Source organism: Eulemur rufifrons, chromosome 16 (assembly GCF_041146395.1).
Source record: "Eulemur rufifrons isolate Redbay chromosome 16, OSU_ERuf_1, whole genome shotgun sequence".
Classification (NCBI taxonomy): Eukaryota; Metazoa; Chordata; class Mammalia; order Primates; family Lemuridae; genus Eulemur; species Eulemur rufifrons.
The window spans coordinates 44,946,539-44,968,643 of record NC_090998.1 but is presented as its reverse complement, the minus strand read 5'-3'; the positions used below and the strand labels follow the sequence as shown (position 1 = coordinate 44,968,643).

The 22,105-nt window shown below is 55.3% G+C and overlaps 3 protein-coding genes across 8 annotated transcripts; 2 read left to right on the top strand and 1 right to left on the bottom strand.

Annotated features, from left to right (window-relative positions):
• The first annotated feature begins 636 nt into the window (after positions 1-636).
• On the top strand, positions 637-7,429 carry STAC3 (SH3 and cysteine rich domain 3). Of its 3 annotated transcripts, XM_069490757.1 has the most exons (12): positions 637-832; positions 1,572-1,638; positions 1,906-2,173; positions 2,399-2,496; positions 2,707-2,779; positions 3,680-3,777; positions 5,727-5,793; positions 5,954-6,003; positions 6,260-6,345; positions 6,533-6,584; positions 6,671-6,808; positions 6,972-7,429. In XM_069490757.1, exons 2-12 carry the CDS (start codon positions 1,573-1,575, stop codon positions 7,068-7,070), a joined length of 1,095 nt encoding a protein of 364 aa, XP_069346858.1. In that variant the 5' UTR covers positions 637-832; position 1,572; the 3' UTR covers positions 7,071-7,429. The 3 variants fall into 3 exon arrangements, with proteins under 3 accessions (XP_069346858.1, XP_069346859.1, XP_069346860.1); XM_069490758.1 differs by lacking the exon at positions 1,572-1,638; XM_069490759.1 differs by lacking the exons at positions 1,572-1,638; positions 1,906-2,173; positions 2,399-2,496.
• Positions 7,430-14,176: 6,747 nt separating this feature from the next.
• On the top strand, positions 14,177-16,314 carry NDUFA4L2 (NDUFA4 mitochondrial complex associated like 2). The gene is made up of 4 exons (XM_069491601.1): positions 14,177-14,233; positions 14,546-14,634; positions 15,468-15,528; positions 15,650-16,314. The coding sequence occupies exons 1-4, from the start codon at positions 14,177-14,179 to the stop codon at positions 15,704-15,706; spliced, it is 264 nt and encodes an 87-aa protein (XP_069347702.1). The 3' UTR covers positions 15,707-16,314.
• A 226-nt stretch (positions 16,315-16,540) lies between these two features.
• On the bottom strand, positions 16,541-21,547 carry SHMT2 (serine hydroxymethyltransferase 2). 4 transcript variants are annotated; one of them, XM_069491598.1, is made up of 12 exons: positions 21,448-21,547; positions 20,246-20,443; positions 19,685-19,764; positions 19,318-19,518; positions 18,940-19,021; positions 18,708-18,830; positions 18,441-18,580; positions 17,927-18,092; positions 17,603-17,702; positions 17,362-17,517; positions 17,157-17,264; positions 16,541-17,032 (listed from the first exon to the last, which is right to left on the bottom strand). In XM_069491598.1, exons 1-12 carry the CDS (start codon positions 21,478-21,480, stop codon positions 16,905-16,907), a joined length of 1,515 nt encoding a protein of 504 aa, XP_069347699.1. In that variant the 5' UTR covers positions 21,481-21,547; the 3' UTR covers positions 16,541-16,904. The 4 variants fall into 4 exon arrangements, with proteins under 4 accessions (XP_069347699.1, XP_069347700.1, XP_069347698.1 ...); XM_069491599.1 differs by having other exon boundaries at positions 18,708-18,800; XM_069491597.1 differs by lacking the exon at positions 21,448-21,547 and adding an exon at positions 21,015-21,117.
• Between the last annotated feature and the right edge of the window lie 558 nt (positions 21,548-22,105).

Sequence of the window (22,105 nt, the reverse complement as noted above, 5' to 3'; positions counted from 1 at the left end):
GGCTATCTTTTTTTTTAGCAGCCTTGGCAATTCCCTTCACCCTAAGGACAAGATTTTAGAGGAATAGGGGGAAGAGGTCTCTGGGGACTGCTGGAGGGAACAAAGCAGTACTACATACTCTTCACTCCCTTGCAAGATAACAAGGTACCCTCCAACTACCCATGAATAAGAAAGCAATCTAGTGAGGCTGATAAAAGAGCTCTGAGAGTTCAAGTTAATCTTTCCAGCTCCCAGCCCTTTCCTAGCCTAAAGATTTGAACCTAGATCAATCCTTGTGGGTATATAAACACGTGGCCATAAGAAGACAATGGCTGAGAAGTCTAGTTCCTACAGTAAGTCCAGGGAGGGTAGACTTGGAGAAGTTTTTGGACCTTGGGGAAAAGGAATGGGGAAATAAGTTTATAATTCATCTTGACTTTCAGTCATCTAAAATCCTGTGGAATGAGTGTGAAGCATGAACAGAAACTGTCCCTTCCTGAATTTAGCCAGTATTGACTTGCTCACCATAGATGAAGAATCAGGGAACAGCTCTGGGGGATGGGAGGAGTTAGGGTCCGGCCCTGCCTCAGACCTTCCCGTGTCCAATTTCTCTGTGTCAGCTGTGTTGCTCAGCTGTCCACTTTCCTCCAGCCCTGTCATTTCAGCTCTGACACCAAGGCAAGAGGCTAGGAGGTCTACAAATAGCGTCTGGGTAGCTGGTGTGAGTACGGAGGGTACTGGGGGGGCTTGGCCCCCAAGGAAGAGGACCAGTCCTCCCCCAGCACCACCAGCAAGACCCCAGGGCCTCCCACTTCCCTCCACAGACTGTGGACTGACTTAGGGAATCCCAAACGTAAGTTGCCTCTTCATCCTCTTTCCATTTCCTGCTCACCCCAGCTGCCCCAATTTGTAGTCTATTCAGCTTCTCCATTTCTCTCCTTGTCTGTGAGTAGTTTGGGTTTTAGGAGTGAAATTATTATTCTGCTCCAGGATGAACTAGGATTGGAACATGGGGTGGGGGTGGGATCAGGGGAATGGAATAGTAAGGGAAGGAAAGGCTCATATTACTCTGAAAACTTAAAATAGCTGAGGCCTGAGGCAGGCTGGGACAGAACTAGGCACGGGGCCCCCAGGGCTCATGAAAGAAGTAGGGGAGAACAAATGTCTCCATCCCTCCATGTGTACACACAGGGACACACATTAAATTTCTAGAAAAGAGGGGATCTGGAAAGCTGTGTATGTCACATCTATTGCCCACAGATTCCCAGCAGAAACAAAGTACCTCTAGGAAAATACCTAAACCATGCAGCTGTGGGCACTGTGTTGGGGCTGTAAATGCGGGGTTGCCCTCAGGGTAGAAGGATGGGTATCAGCTTGAGGAACTGACTGGGAAGTTCTTCAGTCTGTTGGGCTTTTTTCCTGGACCTTCATGTAATCTTTCTATTCATAAACCCTGCCAAAGGATCTCTGTTTAACCAAATTTCTCCCAAAGCCTCCCCTTCAAGGAGCACCCTACTGTGAGGAACAGACAGAAGGGAGGGAGGAGTGGTAGTCAGGGATTAGATTTCATAGTGGGGTCCAACCTCTTGCAGGATGACAGAAAAGGAGGTGCTGGAGTCCCCTAAGCCCTCCTTGCCAGCAGAGACTCGGCCAAGTGGGGTGAGTCTGGGCCTCTGACAACCGGGTGTGGGGAGCTGGGAAGTCATTACAGCCCTTGAAGAAAAGTGCTTTAATCTCACTTAAGTGTGACTGACTCATTTATTGTTAGGATGCTAGCCGGGGGAAGCTGAAGCCCCCTATACCCCCTTATCCTGGGGCACATTCCTTGCCCCAAGCTCGAAAAATGTCCAATTGGCTTTAGCCCAACCAACTCTAGGGAGGGTGACAGTCCTTTTAACATTCGGTTTCCTTCATTCCCTCCCTCAGCTACAGCGGCTGAAGCAGTTATTCAGGAAGGGGTCTACAGAGACAAAGGAGATGGAGATTCCCCCAGAGCCCCAGGCCAATGGGGAGGCAGTGGGAGCTGGGGGTGGGCCCATCTACTACATCTATGAGGAAGAGGAGGAGGAAGAAGAGGAGGAGGAGGAAGCACCCCCAGAACCTCCTAAGCTTGTCAACGATAAGCCCCACAAATTCAAAGATCACTTCTTCAAGAAGCCAAAGTTCTGTGATGTCTGTGCCCGGATGATTGTTCGTGAGTCATGAAGTGGAGAGAGTGTGATGTTGAAGGCAGGGGATGGGGGAGAGGGTTTAGGAGAGTTTGGGCTGTGGCTAGATTTGGCTTAAGACAATTCTATTAGAGATTGGAAGAGAGGGTTCCAGACAGAAAAGGGAACGTAAGAGCTAGAGAGTGGCAGCAGTGGTGCAAAGGAAAAGGGCAATCCAGAATCTTACCTGAATGTTCTCCCCCTCTCCCAAGTCAACAATAAATTTGGGCTTCGCTGTAAGAACTGCAAAACCAACATCCACGAACATTGTCAGTCCTATGTGGAGATGCAGAGATGCTTCGGCAAGATCGTGAGTAGGCTCTGAGGAGCAAGGAAGAAGGGAGGGGATGTGTTGCCAGCTACGCCCTTGCTGGTCCCTCCTCCAGTTATCCCATACATTTCCCTGTTGTTTCTTTCTCAGCCCATCTCTTACTCTGAGAAGGGGTGAGCACTCATGGAAGAGATGGGGTCTGGACCTTACTTTGCTACCTCTAATGCTTCCTCCCATCCCATCCCACAGCCCCCTGGTTTCCATCGGGCCTATAGCTCCCCGCTCTACAGCAACCAGCAGTACGCTTGTGTCAAAGATCTCTGTAAGTGCCCCTTATGGGACCTAAGGGAATGGGCAAGCCTGGAGATGATTTCTTGCCACCTCTAGCTTTGGAAGCCAAATTCTGAAACAGAAACACTCTATTTCGCATGATTCTTCCTCAACCTAATATTTTTATAGCCATTTGGATACAGAGTCAATATTCCACTGTTTTATAGTGGAAGGAGATTAGATTTAGCTGCAGCTACACAGAGCTAGCAAGAGTACAGCCAAGACTGAAACCTTCAGTTGCTAGCTTCAAATGTAAGTTCTTCATGTGAAAAACCATCTCTAAGCAAGAACAAGGATTCCAGACTGTCTTCATCCTTGTTACAGAGTCATACCAGACTCGGCCAGAACAAGAGCTGTGGGCATCCGGGGCACGTTCATAATTTGGTAACCCTTAAAACACATCATTGACAGTTTGCCCAACGTTTATTTGGAGGAGAAGCTGAACTCTGTAAGGAACATGGATGTAAAAGAAGAACTTGCTGGTTGTAGCACCCCAGCTTGTACATGCCACTCAGCAGAACAAAAGCCAGCAGTTAAGGGACCACTCTCCTTAAAAAAGAGAGTAGTGATTCAGAGCATGCCCCAACTCCCAAGCAACTTACCAAAGTTGTCTTTCTAACATCATATAAGACTGTCTGGAAGTAGTTCTGATAAATATTTTTCTCCATCACATTACATCACCAGTGATGTTTTTAGAGCCCTTTATAGATTGGTGACCTACGTATTGCCCAGCTGACCCTTCCCTAAACTTCCCTCTTTGCCCGCCCCCCACTTCCCCATGGGTATCTGTATACTCAATCCCACCTCTCCCTTCCTTAGGAGGTCTCTCTCTTTGCCTCAAGCCTTTCTCTGCCTCCCCAGTAATGTCTTCTTTCTCCACCCATTCTACTAGCTACTGCCAATCGCAATGATCCGGTGTTTGAAACCCTGCGCACTGGGGTGATCATGGCAAACAAGGAACGGAAGAAGGGACAAGCAGATAAGAAAAATGTGAGCATGATACCTCCCACTGAGTTCTCTCCCAGAGGCCCCATGGGGCAGGTCATTTCCCCTTTTGGAATGACAGAAGCTATCGATCCTATTAAAATTGCACATAACCCAACAGGCAAATTTTTGCATTGCAATTTTAGAGGGTGTTTTGGACCTGCTGCAGCTCACCGTGGGCCTCAGGTTAAGAACTCCTGCCATAGAATGTGTTTTCTCAACTCCCTTCTGATACTGTCAGATTAACCATCACAACCAACTGAAAGCTAGTCCCTGGGCCCTCGGCAGTGCTGAGTGACAGAGGCAAGATCTATGCTTTTGGATTTGGGGAAGAGAACTTGTCATGCTAAGTAATCAGAGAATTCTAGAGCCATGAAAGTGTCCATGAAGATCATCTGGTCTGACTCATTTATCTTGCAGATGATGAAACTGAAGCACAAAGCTATTGGCCAAGAGCAATTTCCTTTTGCAATAGGGTTACTAGGTTGGTAATGCCATAGACTTGCATTCAGAAATTTGTTAAGGTATTCTTTTTTTTTTATTTTTTTTTTTTAGAGACAGGTTCTCATTTTATTGCCCAGACTGGAGTGTAGTGGTGCAATCATAGCTCACTGTAACCAACCTCCTGGGCCCAGGCAATCCCACCTCAGCCTCCCAAGTAACGGGGACTATAGGCATGCACCACCACTCCTGGCTAATTTTTTCATTTTTTGTAGAGACGGGGTCTCACTGTGTTGCCTAGGCTAATCTCAAACTCCTGGCCTCAAGCAATCCTCCTGCCTCAGCCTCCCAAAGTGCTGAGATTACAGACATGAGCCACTGGGCCTGTTAGAGTATTCTTATATCTTTCTGGACAACCAGATGGACTAGGATGGATGATGGTTACAGTTAGATGGATTCTTAAAATTGGTTGAATGACATACCCAAAGAGTCCAGGTGCTTTAGGGAGTGTCCAGCTAGAGGGATATTTCTGATGCCTTATGATTTGGTCCATGGTCTTCACCTATGGACATTTTTCTCACTGATGTAAAAGAAGATATAAATGGTATATTAAGTTTCTGGGAAAGGTAGGAGGAAAAACTTATATACTGAATAATATATTTAAAACTCTTACAGACTAAAAGAAAAGGCCAAAACTAGTATTAATAATTTGAAATTTCATAAGGAAAATGTACATATCTATTCTTGGATAAAAAATGTCAACTGCACAAAAACAGAACTAGAGATCTGGGCTCAAAGTAATTGATATGGAGGTTGGACACCGATTAGTAATTTCTGTGGAGTGAAACTGTGACTTATAAGGGACTAGCAGTGTGATTTGGCTGCTTCTAGAAGGGCTAGCACACTCTTGGGTTCTATTCTTTTTTTTATTTTTAAAAACTTTATTAAAATGATTCTCCTTCCTTCTACGGGTTCTATTCTTTTAAGGGAATTATAAAAACTGCCCATTTTTCTCTTACACACTGGAGTATTTTTAAAGGCAGATGGTGTAGTGAAGGATCATGGGGATGATTTGAATGGACTAAGAATGATTAGAGAAGAATGATTAGAAAAGAAATAGAGACATGTCAGCTGTCCTCAGATATTTAAAGGGACCATTATTCGCTTTACATTTATTGCTGCAGAGGGCAAATCAGGACTAATAACTAAAAGTTACAGGGAGACTGACATAGGCTTAATGTAGGGAATTGCCCCCAAATTGCACAGGGTTACTTTGTAAGGTAGTGAACTCCTTGTCATTAGCTACATTCAAGCACAACATGGGTGACCCACCTGCCTGGATGTTTTAGAGGAAGTCCCTGCATTAGGCAGGTGGTTGTTCTAGATATTTCCTCCCAGGCTTCTTCCAACCCTGAGATCTCATTATTCTATAGTTTTCTGACCCTGACTGTAGAGAGCCAGGGCAAGCATGGTTTCCCAAGACAGAATCTCCCTAACTCTGCTGCCCCCTCCAGCCTCTAGCAGCCATGATGGAGGAGGAGCCAGAGTCGGCCAGACCAGAAGAAGGCAAACCCCAGGATGGTGAGTGTCACCCAGCCACAGAGATGGAGTAAGATCAGGGGCTCAGCTGTGGCATGGCGGGTGGAGGAGCAAAGGACAGGACAGACCCTTTTACAGATAGGTAAAAGAATGAGGACTGCCCTCCAGGAACCAGACAATTTGTTGGTGTTCCCCATCCCAGGAAACCCTGAAGGAGATAAGAAGGCTGAGAAGAAGACGCCTGATGACAAAGTGAGAATCCTTCCTCCCTGCAAGGACCCCAAGTCCTCTCCCCACCCCAGGTCTGACACCACTCTTAGCCTCAGCAGAAGCTCACACTTACTCCTTGGGTTCCCAACACACACCCACAACCAATAAACTCCTCTCAGTTCAGGGACCTGGAAGAGAGTTGGATGTAGTGTGTCTGGAGAATGCTCCTGCCTTGGACTCCTACCCCTCAGTATGGGGTAGAGGAGTCCTGAGACTAATCACCTCCTTTCACCCCCAGCACAAGCAGCCTGGCTTCCAGCAGTCTCATTATTTTGTGGCTCTCTATCGGTTCAAAGCCCTGGAGAAGGACGATCTGGATTTTCCGTGAGAGGCCTTGGGGGGTGGGGGAGGTTTACTGTGGAGTAAGAGGGGTGAACTGGGCTCCTTATGGGAAAGAAAAAAGGGAGGACTCACGACTTGGAGCCTATTGGGGCTGGACCTGGGGACAGCCAGGGACCTGGTATGTGAGTGAGTCCCCTAAATCTCTGATGCCCCTCCCTTTTTCTCCCAGGCCAGGAGAAAAGATTACAGTCATTGATGACTCCAATGAGGAGTGGTGGCGGGTAAGAGAAATAGCTGGGGCCAGGGTGGGATATGAGTTGAGTCTAGAACCTGAGATTGAGAGATCGATTCTCCCTATCTTCCCCAGGGGAAAATCGGGGAGAAGGTCGGATTTTTCCCTCCAAATTTCATAATTCGGGTCCGGGCTGGAGAACGTGTGCACCGCGTAACGAGGTCCTTCGTGGGGAACCGCGAGATAGGGCAGATCACACTCAAGAAGGACCAGGTAGCTCTGGTGCCCCAACCCAATCCCAGGCCTTAATGCTGACCACATTCCTTGGATATCTTATCCATGAATGAGGCTAAAATGAACCTCTCTAACCCGGGTTTCCCCTGCTCTCGTCTACATTTTACCTTGATTCCTATCCCTTAATCTTTTAATCCGTTAGATCGTGGTGCAGAAAGGAGATGAAGCCGGTGGCTACGTCAAGGTCTACACCGGCCGCAAGATGGGGCTGTTCCCCGCCGACTTCCTGGAGGAGATTTAGGAGTGCAGGCGCCTGCTGGCGGATGACACCCATGCCCCCATTCTGGGCGGGCCCAGTGGAGGTTGGGGAGGAAAAGGGCTACAGCAACTGGACTGCCGGGTGGGGGAGGAGTGGGAAGGCCCGCCAGAGCCTGACTGGGCTTCTGGGAAGGGACTGGTTCCCGCCCCCGACCCTGGCCTGGGGTCTCAGATACCTGGTGCCTAAAGCAGCCCGCACCCGAAACCCCTGCAGCCTAGCCTGCAAGAGCTGGAAAGAGAAAATATCTCACTAGGAGGAGTGGGGCGTGGGCTGCGGTGGGACGGGGTGGCAGGGGCTAACTGTCGGATGTTGCGAATTTACTAAAGTTTTGACAAAAGTTAGAAAAGTTGTTCTTTTGGGGTTCTTTTTTTGAGACAAGGTCTCCTCACTCTGTCACCCAGGCTGGAGTGCAATGGTGCAATCATATAGCTCACTGTAACCTTGAACTTCTGAGCTCAGGCGATCAGACGATCCTCTCGCGTAGCTGGGACTACAGGCAAAAGCTACCACACCCAGTTAACTTTTTTTTTTTAATGTAGAGACAGGGTATCGCTTTGTTGCCCAGGCTGGTCTCCAACTCCTGACCTCAAGCGATCCTCCCGCCTCGACCTCTTAAAGTCCTGGGATTACAGGCGTAAACTACAGTACCAGGCCAAGAAAAGTTGTTCTTTAATTGGGGGCAAGGAGAGGGCCTGCAGAGGGGTGGAGTATCCTCCCCAGCTGTTCTACCTCACGACTATCTGGTAACCTGAGACTCATGTGGGCTGAGGGTGGTGGGAGGAGGGGAGATAAGTGCGTCTGCCAGGCGAGGTCTCTGTTGTCAGTGAAGAAAGGGAAGCCGGACTAGAGCCTCCGCCTCTGAGCCCCTGCGTCTGGGAGCAGGATCGCGTAGCAGGGTCGGTCCTCCTAGCTCTTGGAGATTTAGCCGCCCGCAGCCGCTTGCATTTACGAACCTGGCTCAGCGCCGAGCTAAGCCGCCAGGGGGCGATGCAAGATCTCGGTTGGAGAGCGAGAGATAGGGAGGGAGTGGAGGGTGGGTAAGGGGAGAGAACCAGAGACACTAAGCCCGAGACCCTAGGCCTGGGAGGGGGTGGGGTGCGTGCCGTCTCCATGGCAACACTTCCTCAAGTCCTCTGGGAACTGAGCTAGCTAGGCCGGGGGGCCTAACCCCTCCCGCGCTGCCCCTGCCCCGGCCCTTTCCGACAGGTACGGAGTGAGGACGCTGCGCAGACAGCTAACCGGCTCTTGCGAAGAGCCCCCTGCGGAGGGCCGTATGCAAATGTTATTATTTGCATATGCAAATATGCAAATACGCCGGCCCCAGTCAGGGCGGCAGGTGGCGAGGAGCGGGAAGGTGTGGGGAAGGGAGCAGAAGGAGACGGGGAGTTTGGGGACCTGGGAGTGGACCAGTGAGAGGCAGGCTGGGGTAGTCGCTGGAGTGGAGCAGGCAAAGGGTCTTGAGCTTGCTGGCGGGTGGGGGAGGGTCGGCCTGACTAGCCAGGAGCTTCTCTTGTCTGCCCGTTGTCTGCCAGGACTGAGGTTGGCACCGCCTAGCAAGGTTGGCAGCGGGAGTCCAGGCACCATCTGCTGCTGGAGGGGGGGAGGGCAGAGGCTCAGCTGGGCTGGGGAAGAGGAGGGCCCAGGACGGGCGCACCCCCCTTCCTTCCAGAAGGCTGAGGTATGATGGGGGTAGGAAAGCACACACAAGAAGACTCTGCGGAACCGAGTTCGGTTCTCTGTTCCCTTTGCCCTTGACTGTCCCGGACGCCTGAGGAGTAGCTGCGGGGTCAAAAAGGAAGACCCCCTTGAATCGCAACTGGGCTGGAATAGGAGTAGATCACAAGCCCGCGCGCGCGCGTGCACGTACACACACACACACACATATACACACACGCGCGCGCCAACCACACACATCAAGCCTCTTGCCCCCAACCTTCCTTGGGATCTGCCTACCACAAATATGTGAGAGGAGGGACTGCGAGTGCTCGGGTCGCCTCTGTTCATCAAGGTCTGAGGGACTCAAAATCTCGGAGCCCCCAGATCCTCGAGAGAGAGCCCCCCACAATGCTGAAGCAAAACCAATTTACTGGCTCATTGGGCGGCGATGTTGGTGTGCAGGGTGCTGATGCTGAGGAGCAGGGAGAGAGGCTGTTCTCCCCCTACACTCGGGGGGCGCCCCCCTCCCTAGCCTCACTGAGCCGGCAGCTGTCCCTAATTAGAGTGGCGGTTTAATTGGATTTATCAGCAGTTAATAGGAAATTAAGCAAAGGGCCCGAGAGAAGGGAGGCGGGAGGAGCGGGGAGACAGGCTGTGCTGAGCTCGAAGGAGAGGTACTGGGGTACCAGGAGTGGAGACACAAGGCTCAATGTTGCAACTGAGCCCCATGGTCATGGCCTCCCCTCAGTACTCGCTAGGACTGTTGAGCCCTAGCTTACTGGCGGGAGAGCAGGTCCAGGGAGGAGGGGAGGTAGCCACCAGGTGTGAGCCCCCAGCACCCTCCATCCCACAAGCGGCCGCCTGGGTGATGGATGATACTGCCACATGCTGCAAAGGTCATAAGTCTGGGCCAAGGAGCACATTGAATTGAAAACAGATGGAGGAAGGGCCAGTGTACTAGGGTACAAGACACAACCTGCACTACCTCAACCCCCTTCACTGCCCATCCCACTCTTGGCAAAAAAGGGGGGGCCTTGAAGTCAGAAGATTGGCAGTATGGGGGACAAGGTAGGGTACAGAGTGACCCTCTCGTAAACCTCCACCATCAGCCATGTTGGGGACCAAGAATTCTCCTAGTGCAGCCCCAGTGTTCCTCTTATGGCTCCCCCTCTCCCAAATTGCTAAGAGTTGGGGCTGTTGGGGACTGCTGGGTATACTGCTGGGGGGGGGGGCGCCAAGGTGGCTGCACCTGCCCTTGAGGCAGGGAAGGAAGCTTGCTGGCAGTCAAGTGGGGGCCACAGGTTTCTGAGTCTACCACCCCAGGCGTCTCCTGTCACCGCAACCTCATTATACTGCTAGGCTGACGAGGCCTGCTTCGGAGCCCCTGACGACCTCTCTGCCACACTCCACCCCGCAGGGCACAGATGGCAGTTCCTGCATAAGTGTGAGCCACTGAGTGGGTGTGGGTGGTCAGGGCTCTCTTTGCTCCTGGCAGTTATGGGTGTCTGTACCCCTGGTGTGCGGCGTGTGTGTCTGTGTGTGCCCTGGGTGAGGTATGTCTATCAGAGCCCCAGGTGTATGCCGGAGTCTGTGCCCCTGGGTGTGTGCCTCTGAGTGTGTCTATGTCGGGTTTGTCCATTCCCTGCTCCCTGGCCCCCATCTCTATGATTTCTGTCTGTCTAAGCCCCAGGCTGTCTAGGTTTCTGGGTGTGCTCATGTGCTTTGGTGTATCTACGTGTCTGTGCGCTCTTCAGGCCTGGGTGTGCCCCACGTGGGGACGTTGCGTGTGTCTTTGCTCGCAGGACTGTGTATGTGTGAAAATAAGGAAGAGCCATTGGTGAGTGTGTTGCTCTCTGCCTGCAGGTGTGTGTGTCTCAGTGACAGTGCGTGGGCGTGTGCCTGGGTGTGAGCCGCGCGGTGGCGTGTATCCGAATGACAGTGTGACGCGCCCGCGCGCCTGGGTGAGTCTCCCGCCCCCACTCCTTCCTTTCTCCATTTTTATTCCTCTCTCCTCTCCGGGCCGGCTCAGCTCCGCCGTCCGCATCATCTCCATCCATTATTGAAGAAACAGCCGCGTCCGCTCCAATCACATCAACACCCCCGCCCCCTCCCTGTTCTGCTCGCCCCGCGGCCCCTCTGGGTGCAGGGAAGAGGAAAAGCCAAGGCGCGGCGGGAGCGCCGGGTGGGAGCGAGCTTATGACCCTGTGCCCGGAGCCGGGCCAGTCGGGGAGACGCCGGGGTCCCGGGCGGAGAGCGCTATGCATAAACAGATGGCGCGGGCGTCTTTGTCTTGCTTGCTCGCTCGCTGCGCAGCTCCCAGCTCCGCTTCTGTCTGGCTGATGCAATCATGATCATCTTGGAGCCTCGGGACCTGGCGCCCTTAATAGCGGCAGAGGGGGTCAGGGGCCCCGGGGCTGCCGAGCAGATGCTGGGTACTGTGTCTTACCTCCCAGGCGCCCCCTCCACGTCCCACAGCTACAGCGGGAAGACCAAGGCTGCGCCCAAGTGACAGGCATGTGGAGGTGACCAGGGGGAGGACCCGGGGCAGTGCCCCAAGGTGTCCCCGGGCTGTCCTGTTGGACTGCTGCAGCTCCTCAGGGTCAGCAAAGCAGAGAATAGGAATAGAGCTGGGAAATGGGGTGTGGGGGAGACAAAGAGAGGCATTTGTAAAGAGAGACACGGGGAGGTAGAGAGATAAAGAGGGATGGAGAGACAGACACAGAGAGACAGAGAGACACAGATGGGAAGGACAAAGCCATGTAGAGAGAGGAGAAGAGGGAGAGTCAGACAAACACTGCCAGAATGATAAGGAATAGAGAGACAGACATACCCAGAGAGACAGAGCCAGACAGAGACAGAGAGACAGACAGACGGCCTGAAGAAGAAAGAGGCAGCAAGAAGGGAAGCCAGAGGCTAGGGCAGGCCGAGTCAGAAGACGTAGGGCAGCCTAGAGACCTGCAGCCCCAGAGCTGAGACGAAGCTCCAGGCATGAGGCTGCCCAGCTCCGCGAGAGGAACCAGCCTGAACCCTGGGTTCTGCCGGTGGCTGGCGAGGCAGGAGCTTCCGCGTCTGCTCTCCGCCCTCCCGCCCCACCTCACACCAGAAGAATGGAAGCTGCAGGACCCACTGCTTCGGCAGCGGGAAGCGGAAGTGGCCGGAATGATGGGCGTCAATCGACCCTGCAGGCACCGATTCACCTGCCCAAATGCCGGGAGTGCAGGGCCGGTGCAGCCCCACAGGGGGCGCCCGAGGCCTCTTTCCCGAGCTTGGGTGCTGCTCGGCCTCCAGGGAGCGCCCGCGCGCACCGCCCCCTCAACCCTCCTGCTGCGCGCAGGCCAGCTGTGTTTGGCTTGCCGCGCCGCTTTGGCTAGGATTGGCGTCCCGGTGCAGTTTAGTGCTCAGAATCTGGTCCCAGCGTGACTCTCCGCTGTGCCTAATCTGAGGCTAATGACCCCTGCGGTCGCTCATCCCGCTGGCTAGCGTGGCCTGAGTCCTTGTGGTGGGCCAGTGCGGGGAACAGGAGAGATGAGATCGGGAACCCAAGGAGTTCTGTGTCCCAGATCGGCCCCAGAGGCCACGGTTCAGAGACGGGTACCAAAGATGGGAGGCGGCTTAGAAACACAGAGACAGGGACCAGAAGCAGGTGAAGGGTCGAGTGGCGGGAAGGCGGGAGCAGAAGCAGTAATGTAATTTTGTGGCTCGGTGAGCGGGACGGAGGCCCAGGCTGGAGAAATAGTGTGGAAAGGAGTGGGACAGAGAGTCTGGGACACGCCAGGCCGAGGTCACCGGAACTCAGAAGAAAGGGCACCGGGAGGCGGGCGAAAGCCCGACAGCAAAAGGGCGGGCACAAGGGCCAGGCGTCCCTCCCTGAGTCCTGGCTCCCCAGCTGTGCCACAGAGAACCAGATGTGCAGCCCAGCTGTGCGGCCGCTCGCTGGAGCTCCGGGATTGATTTTTAGTCCCAGAGACGAGAGGGCCGGGGTGCACAGGTGATAGGACACGCCCTCCCTGCCCTAGCCCGGGAGGTGCAGGCGCTCAGGGAGGGCTCTGCCTAGCTGGAGGCTCTGACATCCGTCAGCCCCCTCCTCCGCCCCACACACACAACGCAGCGAGTCTCTGTCTCTTTGTTCTCTCGGAGTCTCTGACACTTTATCTCATTATCCGCCGGAGGGAGGCGGAGAGCCCGGGACCCCGCAGCCTAATTACAGCCGCGCTTGTCAGCGCAGGGGGCGGGGGAGGTATCAGCACGCGGGAAAGGGAGGGGGCCTCCAGGAAGGGCCCTCTCCCTCCCTGTACCCGAGGGGCCCAGTGGCGGGTGCACTGCTCGCCCCTACCGGCGCCCTCCCCAGGGCGGGCTCTGCGGGGAGAAGGGACAGATGGGCAAGATCCGGCTGCTGCGGATGCGAGAGGGTGGCGGTGGAGGTCAGTGTGGAGTGCGGAGAGGCGGTTAGGGCTCGGCTGGCTCCTGCATCCCTAAGATCCCAATTCCCCAAAGACTGAAGCTGTGAACCTTCCCACCCTGGCAGCCTAGTGTGCACCTGAGTTGGCTGAGGAACGAGAGGCAGTTCAGTCTCTGTGTCTTCTTTGCTACTTCAACACTTTTTCCATCTCAACTACCCCCACTCTATTCTCTTCCTCTATCCCACAGCCAGGGGCAGAGGGTGGCCTCCTTGAGGGGCTGCACCTTCACCCCTACCCCAGCAAGTCTCTCAAAGCCCCAAACTGCAACAACTGACTTATTCTATCCTAAATTGGAATTAAGATACACCCGTTTCTTCCAGCCTCCCACCACTATTCCAGTCCAGCCACAACTTGGAGACTCAGCTCAGGCCAAGAGGGGCTGGGGCAGCTTTAGTGATGTGGGACTGTCCTCCTTTCACTGCACTGCGGAGGGGCAGGACCAAGGGCCTCAGGACCTGCTAGTTCCTGGATGGCTCTAGGGGTGTCAGAGAAGTGCTACACGTGCCCTCACTGGTCCCTGGTGCCTCCTGGTTCCACCTGTGAACATTCCACGGGTACATTTTGCTGGGGGTCTGTCTGTTTGCCTATCCCATGGCCACCCCTTCTCCCACATCTGGACACCGCTTCAGTCAGCCTCTGCGTCCTGTTTCAGTGAGGCCCAAAGCCCAAGTATGACGGTGTCTCTTGGGCCAGGTACAGGTATCTGGAGGAGAGTCAGAGAATAGAAACGTCTTGGCTCCCCAAAAGCTCCCCTTCTGGCTTTGGACCAGCAACCGAGGGAGGAAGCCAGCTAAGTGAGAGTGGGATGAGTCTGAAGAAGTGGCTGGCTGTGGGGCTGGGCCAGGCTGGGCCGGGCTGGGCTGGGCTGGGCTGGGCTGATCCCTCCCTCCCCAGTGGGGGGCGGGACCCCAGCAGGAGAGAGAGAGAGAGAGAGACCAAGCCACTGGAGAGGCCAGACACTGGAGAGGCGATATGGCAGGAACCAGTCTTGGGGCCCGCTTGTACCGACAGATCAAAAGGCATCCAGCGGTGAGTTTGGTCCTTAGAGCCACAGATTCTAACTCCTAACTCTCTGGCTGCCCTGCCCTCCAAATCCTCCAGTGCCCTCAGTGCTCCTAATCTTCCCCCAGGTTGCTGCCACCCGAGTCCCTCAACTACTTGGACGGGTTCACTGTAGGGCGAGGGAGACCACAGCAGAAAATATGGTTGTAGGAGGTCCCAGGTCCCTTATCCCAGAAGGGAGGGAGGGGGTGCCAGCAGACAGAGGTGGAGGCAGAAAAGCTGTAAAGGGACTGCAGGGAGGGAGCTGAAAGGCTGAAAGTGCCCTCCATCTTCCCACAGCTCATCCCGATGATCAGCTTCATTGGCTTGGGCATGGGCAGCGCTGCGCTCTACTTGCTACGACTGGCCCTGCGCAGCCCCGACGTCTGGTAAAGGCTGGGCTTGGGATGCTGGCAGGGGTCCTCGGTGGGGCAAGGTGGGATGGGAATGCAGGCATCTCTCAGGAATGGTAGGAATGGGTGGCTGTAGAGGGGATCTCCAGGCCATGCACCTCCGACTTTACCACTGGCCTCCCAGGGCTACAGCCTGCTGCTGACCTGGGGACCTTCCCCTTCCCTCCAGCCCACCTGGCCACTGACTCCTCTGTGGCTCATGACTTGGAACTGTGCAGCTCTCAGCCTGGTTGCCATAGCCACGTGGCTCTGCTGGTGGCCTTGGGCTTTTGGGTACCTCTGTGTCCACACCAGAGCACTGGGAGTGTGGCTGGGAGAGCTGCAGGGGGTACTGTTGGGGCCCAGGGTGGCACAGAGACTTCACCCCCGGCCAGAGGTTGCAGGAGTGGTGGGTCCTCTGGGAAAGGAAAGGCGCATCACCCATGGCATTATCGGAATTTGAGGCACATCACCGAAACCCCAGCCTCTCAGATCTCTGCCTGATTCCCACGAACGACCCTGACCCTGCTTTTCGGTGTTAACTTAGGGTGGTGGTGAGCAAGTGGGAGTACTCAAGCTGGTTTGTCTGTTTGTCACCTGGTTCTACACTGACAATGGTGACAGGCTTCTTGTATCCCATGTCAGCATCCACTAACATGACCCCTCCCCTGTCAGTCTCTGGGAAATAGGCCCCCCAGGGTAGAAGACAGGGAGGGGTAGGGGTAATGGGGGTGGGGGCAAAGATCCTAGCTGGAGCTTGGGGTCACACTGGGTTCCAGAGTCCTGGCTCCCAGGGAGGAGACCCTAACTCTCCCCCTCCCACTCCACAGCTGGGACAGAAAGAACAACCCGGAGCCCTGGAACCGCCTGAGCCCCACTGACCAATACAAGGTACCTCCCGGTGGCTCTAGGTTTGCTCCCCCATCTCCTGGTCCCTGGACCCACCCTTCCCACACTAGGAGCAAAGGGAGGCTTGGGGTGCTCAGTGCGACCTCCCTCCCTCTCCTCTTAGTTCCTTGCAGTCTCCACGGACTATAAGAAGCTGAAGAAGGACCGACCAGACTTCTAAGCCAGGCTGGGCTGCAAGTTCCATGTAAACCACGGCCAACCTACCAGCCCACTCATTTCTTCCGCTCCTCCCCTCAAACCCCAAGGCGTCAGTCTGGCCACCCTGTCCAGCTCCTGCTTACCCAGGCCTGGTTCCCACGCAGAGGGGAGGCAGCTCCACCCCCACCCTCCCTTGATCCCAGCAGCGGAAGCACCCCTGACTCTTGGCTGGAGTCCCACGTGGAGGAGGAGGAGTCAGGAGGGAAGACAGCAGCAGGGGTCAACCCAAAAGGTCCAAGACAGCCCCTCTGCCCTCCTACCCAGGCCTCACAGGGTGTGGCACAGGCTACGTGCTGAGCGTGGCTAACGTGAGCCAGCAGGAAGCAGAGGCCTCTGAGTGCCAAGAGACGTGGCGGGCCCCACGTTAGCCTGGGCTTTGGGCGCCAGCCCAGGGGCGGCACTGCTCAACTCAGGCTGTCTCAGGCCGCCCAGCCTGCCCAAGACGGGACACTTTGCTTCCAGAGAGGCAGCTTGCTCCTCCCCTGCCCAAGGCTGCTGCCTCCCTTGCCGCCTCACACCTGGGCCTCTCCCTGCCGCTCCCCACCCCTCCCCTCCCTTGCTCCCCTCTGTCCCCTGGGATCAAACAGAAGCAGCCGTGGGCAAAATACAATTTCATTTAACAAATTGAATTTGCTGCGCCTGCTAATCACGTCTGGTGTTGGCTCTGATCAGAGACAGAGAGAGGAGGCTGCAGCCCCCGGGGTCCTTGTGGTGGTAGGAGGAAGGGAGGCACACGTGAGGGAGATGAATCACTGCTTAGCCCAGGGGACCCCTCCCACAGTAATAGAAACTCAGGACAGGTTGGCATTTTATTAGATAGAAACAGGAAGGAGGGTGCCCACCCACCCCTTCCACTGGCTCAGAAAGGTGCTCCCCCTGCCCAAAAAAGAGCAGGAGTCTGAAACACTGTGATGACAATGGCAGAGGGTTAGAGCACAGAGCTCCTGGGGCCCTCCTTCTAAATCTTATTACTAAAATTAAAAAAAAAATCCTCTCAGCTACAAATTCTGGGAAGGGGACTATACTTTGCTCTTGCCCTAAGTGGGAGGCCTTCCCTCCTCCATAAAAAACCAGAAAGGCTTTCCCTTCCCTTCCGCTGGCCCAGGCGGGGCAGGAGAGTAAGGTCCAGTCAGTCTGTGGGCCTCATTTCCCAAGTGCCGTCAGTGCTCATCAAAACCAGGCATGGGGAAGGCCCTGGCAAACAGCTCCACCCGCTGCCTGAGCTCGGCCAGACGCTGGCTTGTTTCTGGGTCCTTGAGCAGGAAGGATTTGAAATCCTGGAGTTTGGCTAGAGACAGGTAAGAAAAAAAAAGTGATCAGAGCTCTAGGGAAGGCAGTGAGACGAGCTGTGGGAGGGGGTAGACAGTGAGTGGGAACTGGCTGGCATGGGGGGTCTTTCTTGCCCCACTCACCAGTCTTGCTCTTCACCTCCAAGCCAATGTTGACCCCTTCATCTATGAAGTCTACAACTCTCCGGAAGTCATCCTCACGGAACTGTCGAGAGGTCAAGGCTGGGGCCCCTGTCAAAGGCAGAAAAGGGAGGATTAGCATAGCCCAAGCCCACCTGGCAGCCGTCCAGTGTGGGGGCCCCTTCTCTCCTCAAACCCCAGGTCTCACCGAGCCGCAGGCCCCCAGGTGTGATGGCACTTCGGTCTCCAGGACAAGTGTTCTTGTTGGCAGTGATGGATACAAGCTCCAGCACTCGCTCAGCCCGAGCTCCATCCAGGCCCTTGGGCCGCAGGTCCACCAGCACCAGGTGGTTGTCAGTGCCACCTAAGGGCGATGATAACTGGGGAGTAAGTGAGTCCTAGGCCTCTGCCTGAAGCCACAGAGGCCCTCGCCCAACCCCCGGGCTCACCAGACACCAGCGAGTAGCCTCGCTCCAGTAGGGCGTCAGCCATGGCCCGAGCATTCTTCAGAACCTGCAGGGAGTACTCCCGGAACATGGGGGTGCAGGCCTAGAGATGAGACAGCAGCACCTGTGACCCCAGGCCTGGACCCAAGCTCTGCCCTGCCCTCTTGCCCCTTCACCTCCAGCGTAACTCTGTGACCCCAGCCTTGACCCCTCCCATCCTGGCATTTCCATTTTCCGTTCCATCAGCCCCAGCATGTTAGCAAGCTGCAGGGTCTAAACCTCCAGGCCAATGTCCCCCACCCACTGCCCAAGGGCAGGCTCTCCAACCTGCTTTAGGGCCACAGCTACTGCAGCAATGGCATGGTTGTGGGGGCCCCCCTGCAGGGATGGGAACACAGCAAAGTTGACTTGGTCCTCAAATGTGTAAGGGATCTCCCGGCCAGTCTTGGGGTCCACAGCCCGCACCCCCTTCCGGTAGAAGATGAGTCCTGACCTGTGTGGGAGGTGGGTGGTCAGAATCTAAGTTGAAAATAAGGACAGGGGATGGGGAAAGCAGAGGAGGCTGGCTGGCCTGGGCCCTCAAGGGTCCACCTCAGAGTCCATCTCAGTTGGCTCGCGTGCTGGAAGCCAGTGGTAGGGGCATCAGCCCCTCGCACCCATCCCCAAATCCCCTGCCAGGGAATGGCCACCGTGGGCAAGAGAGGGAGAATCAGTGCAGACGGGGCAGGAGTCTTCAGGGCTGCAGTAGGAATGAATTCCTCTCAGATCCAGCCCGACCATGGCCCGGGGAGCAGAACATGAAGGCAGGAAAAGGCAAAGCCCAACCTCAGGGGATCCTGACCTGGCCCCTCGAAGAGTCTTGTGAGTGGTGGTGGTGACAATGTCTGCATGCTTGAAAGGTGAGGGGATCACCTTAGCAGCCACCAGGCCACTGATGTGAGCCATGTCTGCCAGCAGGTGTGCCTTGACCTCATCACACACCTGGGCAGGTACAGAGATAGGCCTCAGCCTGGGCAGGGTCCAGACAGGCCCACCCAAGGCTGCCCCTCCTCCCAAACCTCCCGGCCACCCCCTGGGGAGATGCCCGGCACTCCAGCCCCCCACCAACCTCTCTCATGCGGGCGTAGTCAATGAGGCGAGCGTAGGCACTGGTGCCAGCTATGATGAGCCGGGGTCGGAAAAGTCGAGCAGTCAGTGCCAGCTGGTCGTAGTCGATGAGGCCAGTTTTGGGCTGGACAGAAAGATGAAAAACAGCTAAAGCCCTGAGAAGGAAGCAGGGCAGCTCACTCTCCTCCCTGACCCTGAGGGCCAAGCCCCTCCCCACACCCTGGAGCACTCACGTTGAGCTTATAGGGCATAGACTCAAAGAAGATGGATGTGGCTGAGATCCGCTTGACGTCAGACATGTAGCCGTGGGTGAGGCTGGGAAGTGAGAGGAAGTAGTGGGCCTCAGAGTGGAATAAACCCAGACTTAACCGCTCCCTTCCTGTCAAGCTCCACAGGCCTCTGTCCCCACAACACTGGTCCTAGCACGTGCCACCTCATTGCTCTGTCCACTCTGTGACGGGCACTGATCTCATCTTCCTCATCAACTGTAACATGCAGGACAGGGAGAGGCCTGTGCCATCCATGTGGCCCACAGCAGGTATTCAAAAAATAACTCCTTTCCCATGCCAATACTGCCCTCCAAGTCCATCATCCACCCCTTCCATACTCACTGGCCCCCATCGGGCAGGTCCAGCCCCATGATTCGGTCGTGAGGCTGCAGAAGGGCTGTATAGGCGGCCAGATTGGCTGGGGACCCAGAGTAGGGCTGGACGTTGACTCCCCACTGCGCAGGATCCAGGTCAAAGGCTTCCAAAGCCCGGCGCTGGCACAGCAGCTCTATTTTGTCCACTACCTCTGTTCCCCCATAATATCTGCCATGGGAGAAGGGTACATAGGGCACAGAGAAAGGCCTCACAACCGGCAGCAACAAGTGGCAAGGTCACTCCTCAGTAAACACCAGGAGGGTACAGGCAGGTTTCCCCACCGAGAGCACCGTCCCTGGTGTTGCCCTCCAGCCCTCTGGTGCCTGGCCCTCACCTCTTGCCAGGATAACCCTCCGAGTACTTGTTGTTCAGACAGGACCCCAGGGCCTCCAGCGCAGCTCGGCTGCAGAAGTTCTGGGGTAGGGGGGGCAGTGTCAGAAGGTATTGAGCCCCTTCCCCTGGACTCCCACAGCCCCACCCTTCCAGAGCCCCACAGGCTGTAAGGGGGAGCCAAGCTCCGCAGAAAGCTCTGTTCACTCAAGGGTCCAGGCCTGGGACAGGGCCAGAGGCAGCATTCTTAGGAACTCAGCTGCCATGAGGAATGTCCCCAGCAAGACCACCTGCCCACTCAAACTTGTCCTTCCAGGCTCCTCTTTCCTCTTGAGAGGGAGGGACCAGACAAGACTGTAGGGGCCCTGGAAGCTCCCTGAAGTCCCACTCCATAAACTGGCCTGGCCCTGCCTTTGCTTCAGAGGACAGTAAAAAGAAAGGGAGATAAGGCCCAACAGTAAGGCTCTGAGTCTGAAAGGAAGATCTAGAGAAATATCAGTAAGATGACTTGTTACTTCCTGCACCCATGGTGGCCCAACCCCTACCCCCTCTCCCCAGGTCCCACCTCTGAGGCAATGAGCTCCAGGCCACGACACTGCCTGTCCTTCTCCTTCTGCAGCAGCTCCCACATCTCAGGGTCACTGTCTGACAGACTCTCCTGGCCTGTCCAGCCCCTGGTTGCTTCCCCAGTCTGCGTCTGGGCTGCCTTGCTGTGCTGAGCCCGAACAGCCATCCTGGCCAGCTGACCGCATCTCCGCAGAGGCTGGAGGCAGGAAAAGCCAGGGTCAAATGAAAATAGTCTCCCAGTCACCCTCTGCCATGCTTATAAAGCCCTCTGGCTCCACTGAGCAGCCAGCTCTCCAGCCAGCCTGTTCCATTTCTCACCATCCCCACCTCCACCTTCAAAAGTTGGTTCTAGAGCCAAGGCTGAGATCAACGTCCAGGGGGTGGTTCTGATTGCTCCATTCACCTCACTTCAGAATCACCCTCCACCTCACTCCGTGAACTACTGTGCGAAGCCACAGGTCAAAGCTTGTCCTCCAGAAGTCTGTGTCTCCTAAACTCCAGAGAGGGCCACTGACATTCCAGAACCTCCCCAGCCACAGGAGCCAAAGGGCATTCCTGCAGGATCTCCATAAACTGATATCCCAGTCCGGGGAAGAAGCTGAATTGGCAGGGATTAAGGCCACAGGCTGTACAGGTGGCTTCCAGGGCAATGAGGTGGAAGGGGAGACCTTTAACAGTCCCTGGGGAAGAGGTGTGGGGGGCTGTCGAGGAAGGGTGTCTGTGTGAAGGGAGGCCAAAATCCATATCCTGTCCTCTTTGCCCCCCACCCTTTCCACCTCCTTCCAGCCCACACTGCCGCAGGACCCCTGCCTGATGCAAGCAGTGGGACTCGGTTGCATCATCGGCACAGCTCAGAGCTGGCGGGAAAGGCTCAGCTTGTGGGTCCGGGCCGAGGACCCCGTTTGTTCCCCAGCCCAGGGTCCGCGGGCACCCAGCCCGGTCCTCTCCCCTAATGCCACGTGAAATGGGCGGTCACGAGGCCCTCAGGCATCTGATTGCCAGAATGGGGAGGGGAGGAGCCCCAGTTCACTCCACGCTCCCAGGGGTCTCAGGGATTCTCTAGTTACCTGTCGGTTCCCTGAGGCCCCAGAACACGTGCGTGGAAAAGCCAAGAAAACACCAGAGTTTGTGAATGGGAACTAAGGTAGGAGGGGGGCTTCCTTTCCACTGGTTACCCAGTCTCCGGAGCCCAATTCTTACCGGAGCCGCCCAGAGCAAAGAGAAAGGCAGCATCGCAACCCGAAGTCGCAGGAGGTCCAGCCACCAACTCTGGCCTGGGGTAGCAAGCTGTTGGAAGAAGACCGATCGTAGGGCGCATGCGCGAGAAGAGCGACCCGAGAGGCCAGAGTTAAGGGGAGGGGCCGACGCATGCGCAATGGCGACCTCTTTGTGGCCTTCAGGGAATTGTAGTTTCCCCCCCCCCCCTTCTTTCGCCTCATTTCCTCCATCTGTAGCCCCAGGGTTAGAGGTCCTTGCCTGAAAGAAAAGAATTCCCGTGTTGCCCCATCTCCTTACTATCCTGAAGCTTTTCAGGGATTTTTTTTCCCCTGTTGGTTGTCCTAGACAAAGGTTTATTTGGTGCCTACTGAAAATCTAGCGTTTTATATTAGGCTGTCTGGGAGATCTGAAGACTCCCATACAAGATAGAGAGCTGTGGTGCACTGGAAAGCACCCTGGTTTGGAAGGGTGAGAGACCTGTGTTCAAGTTTCAGCTCTGGGACTAAAGTAGCAAATCAGCCTATGTAGGAGTCAGTTTCCTCACTTGTAAACCATAATAAAACAGTGTGTGGTGGGGATGAAACTTTGCATGTGAACATGCTCTGCGATGGATTGTCCTCCCCCTCTTCTTCTGACTCAT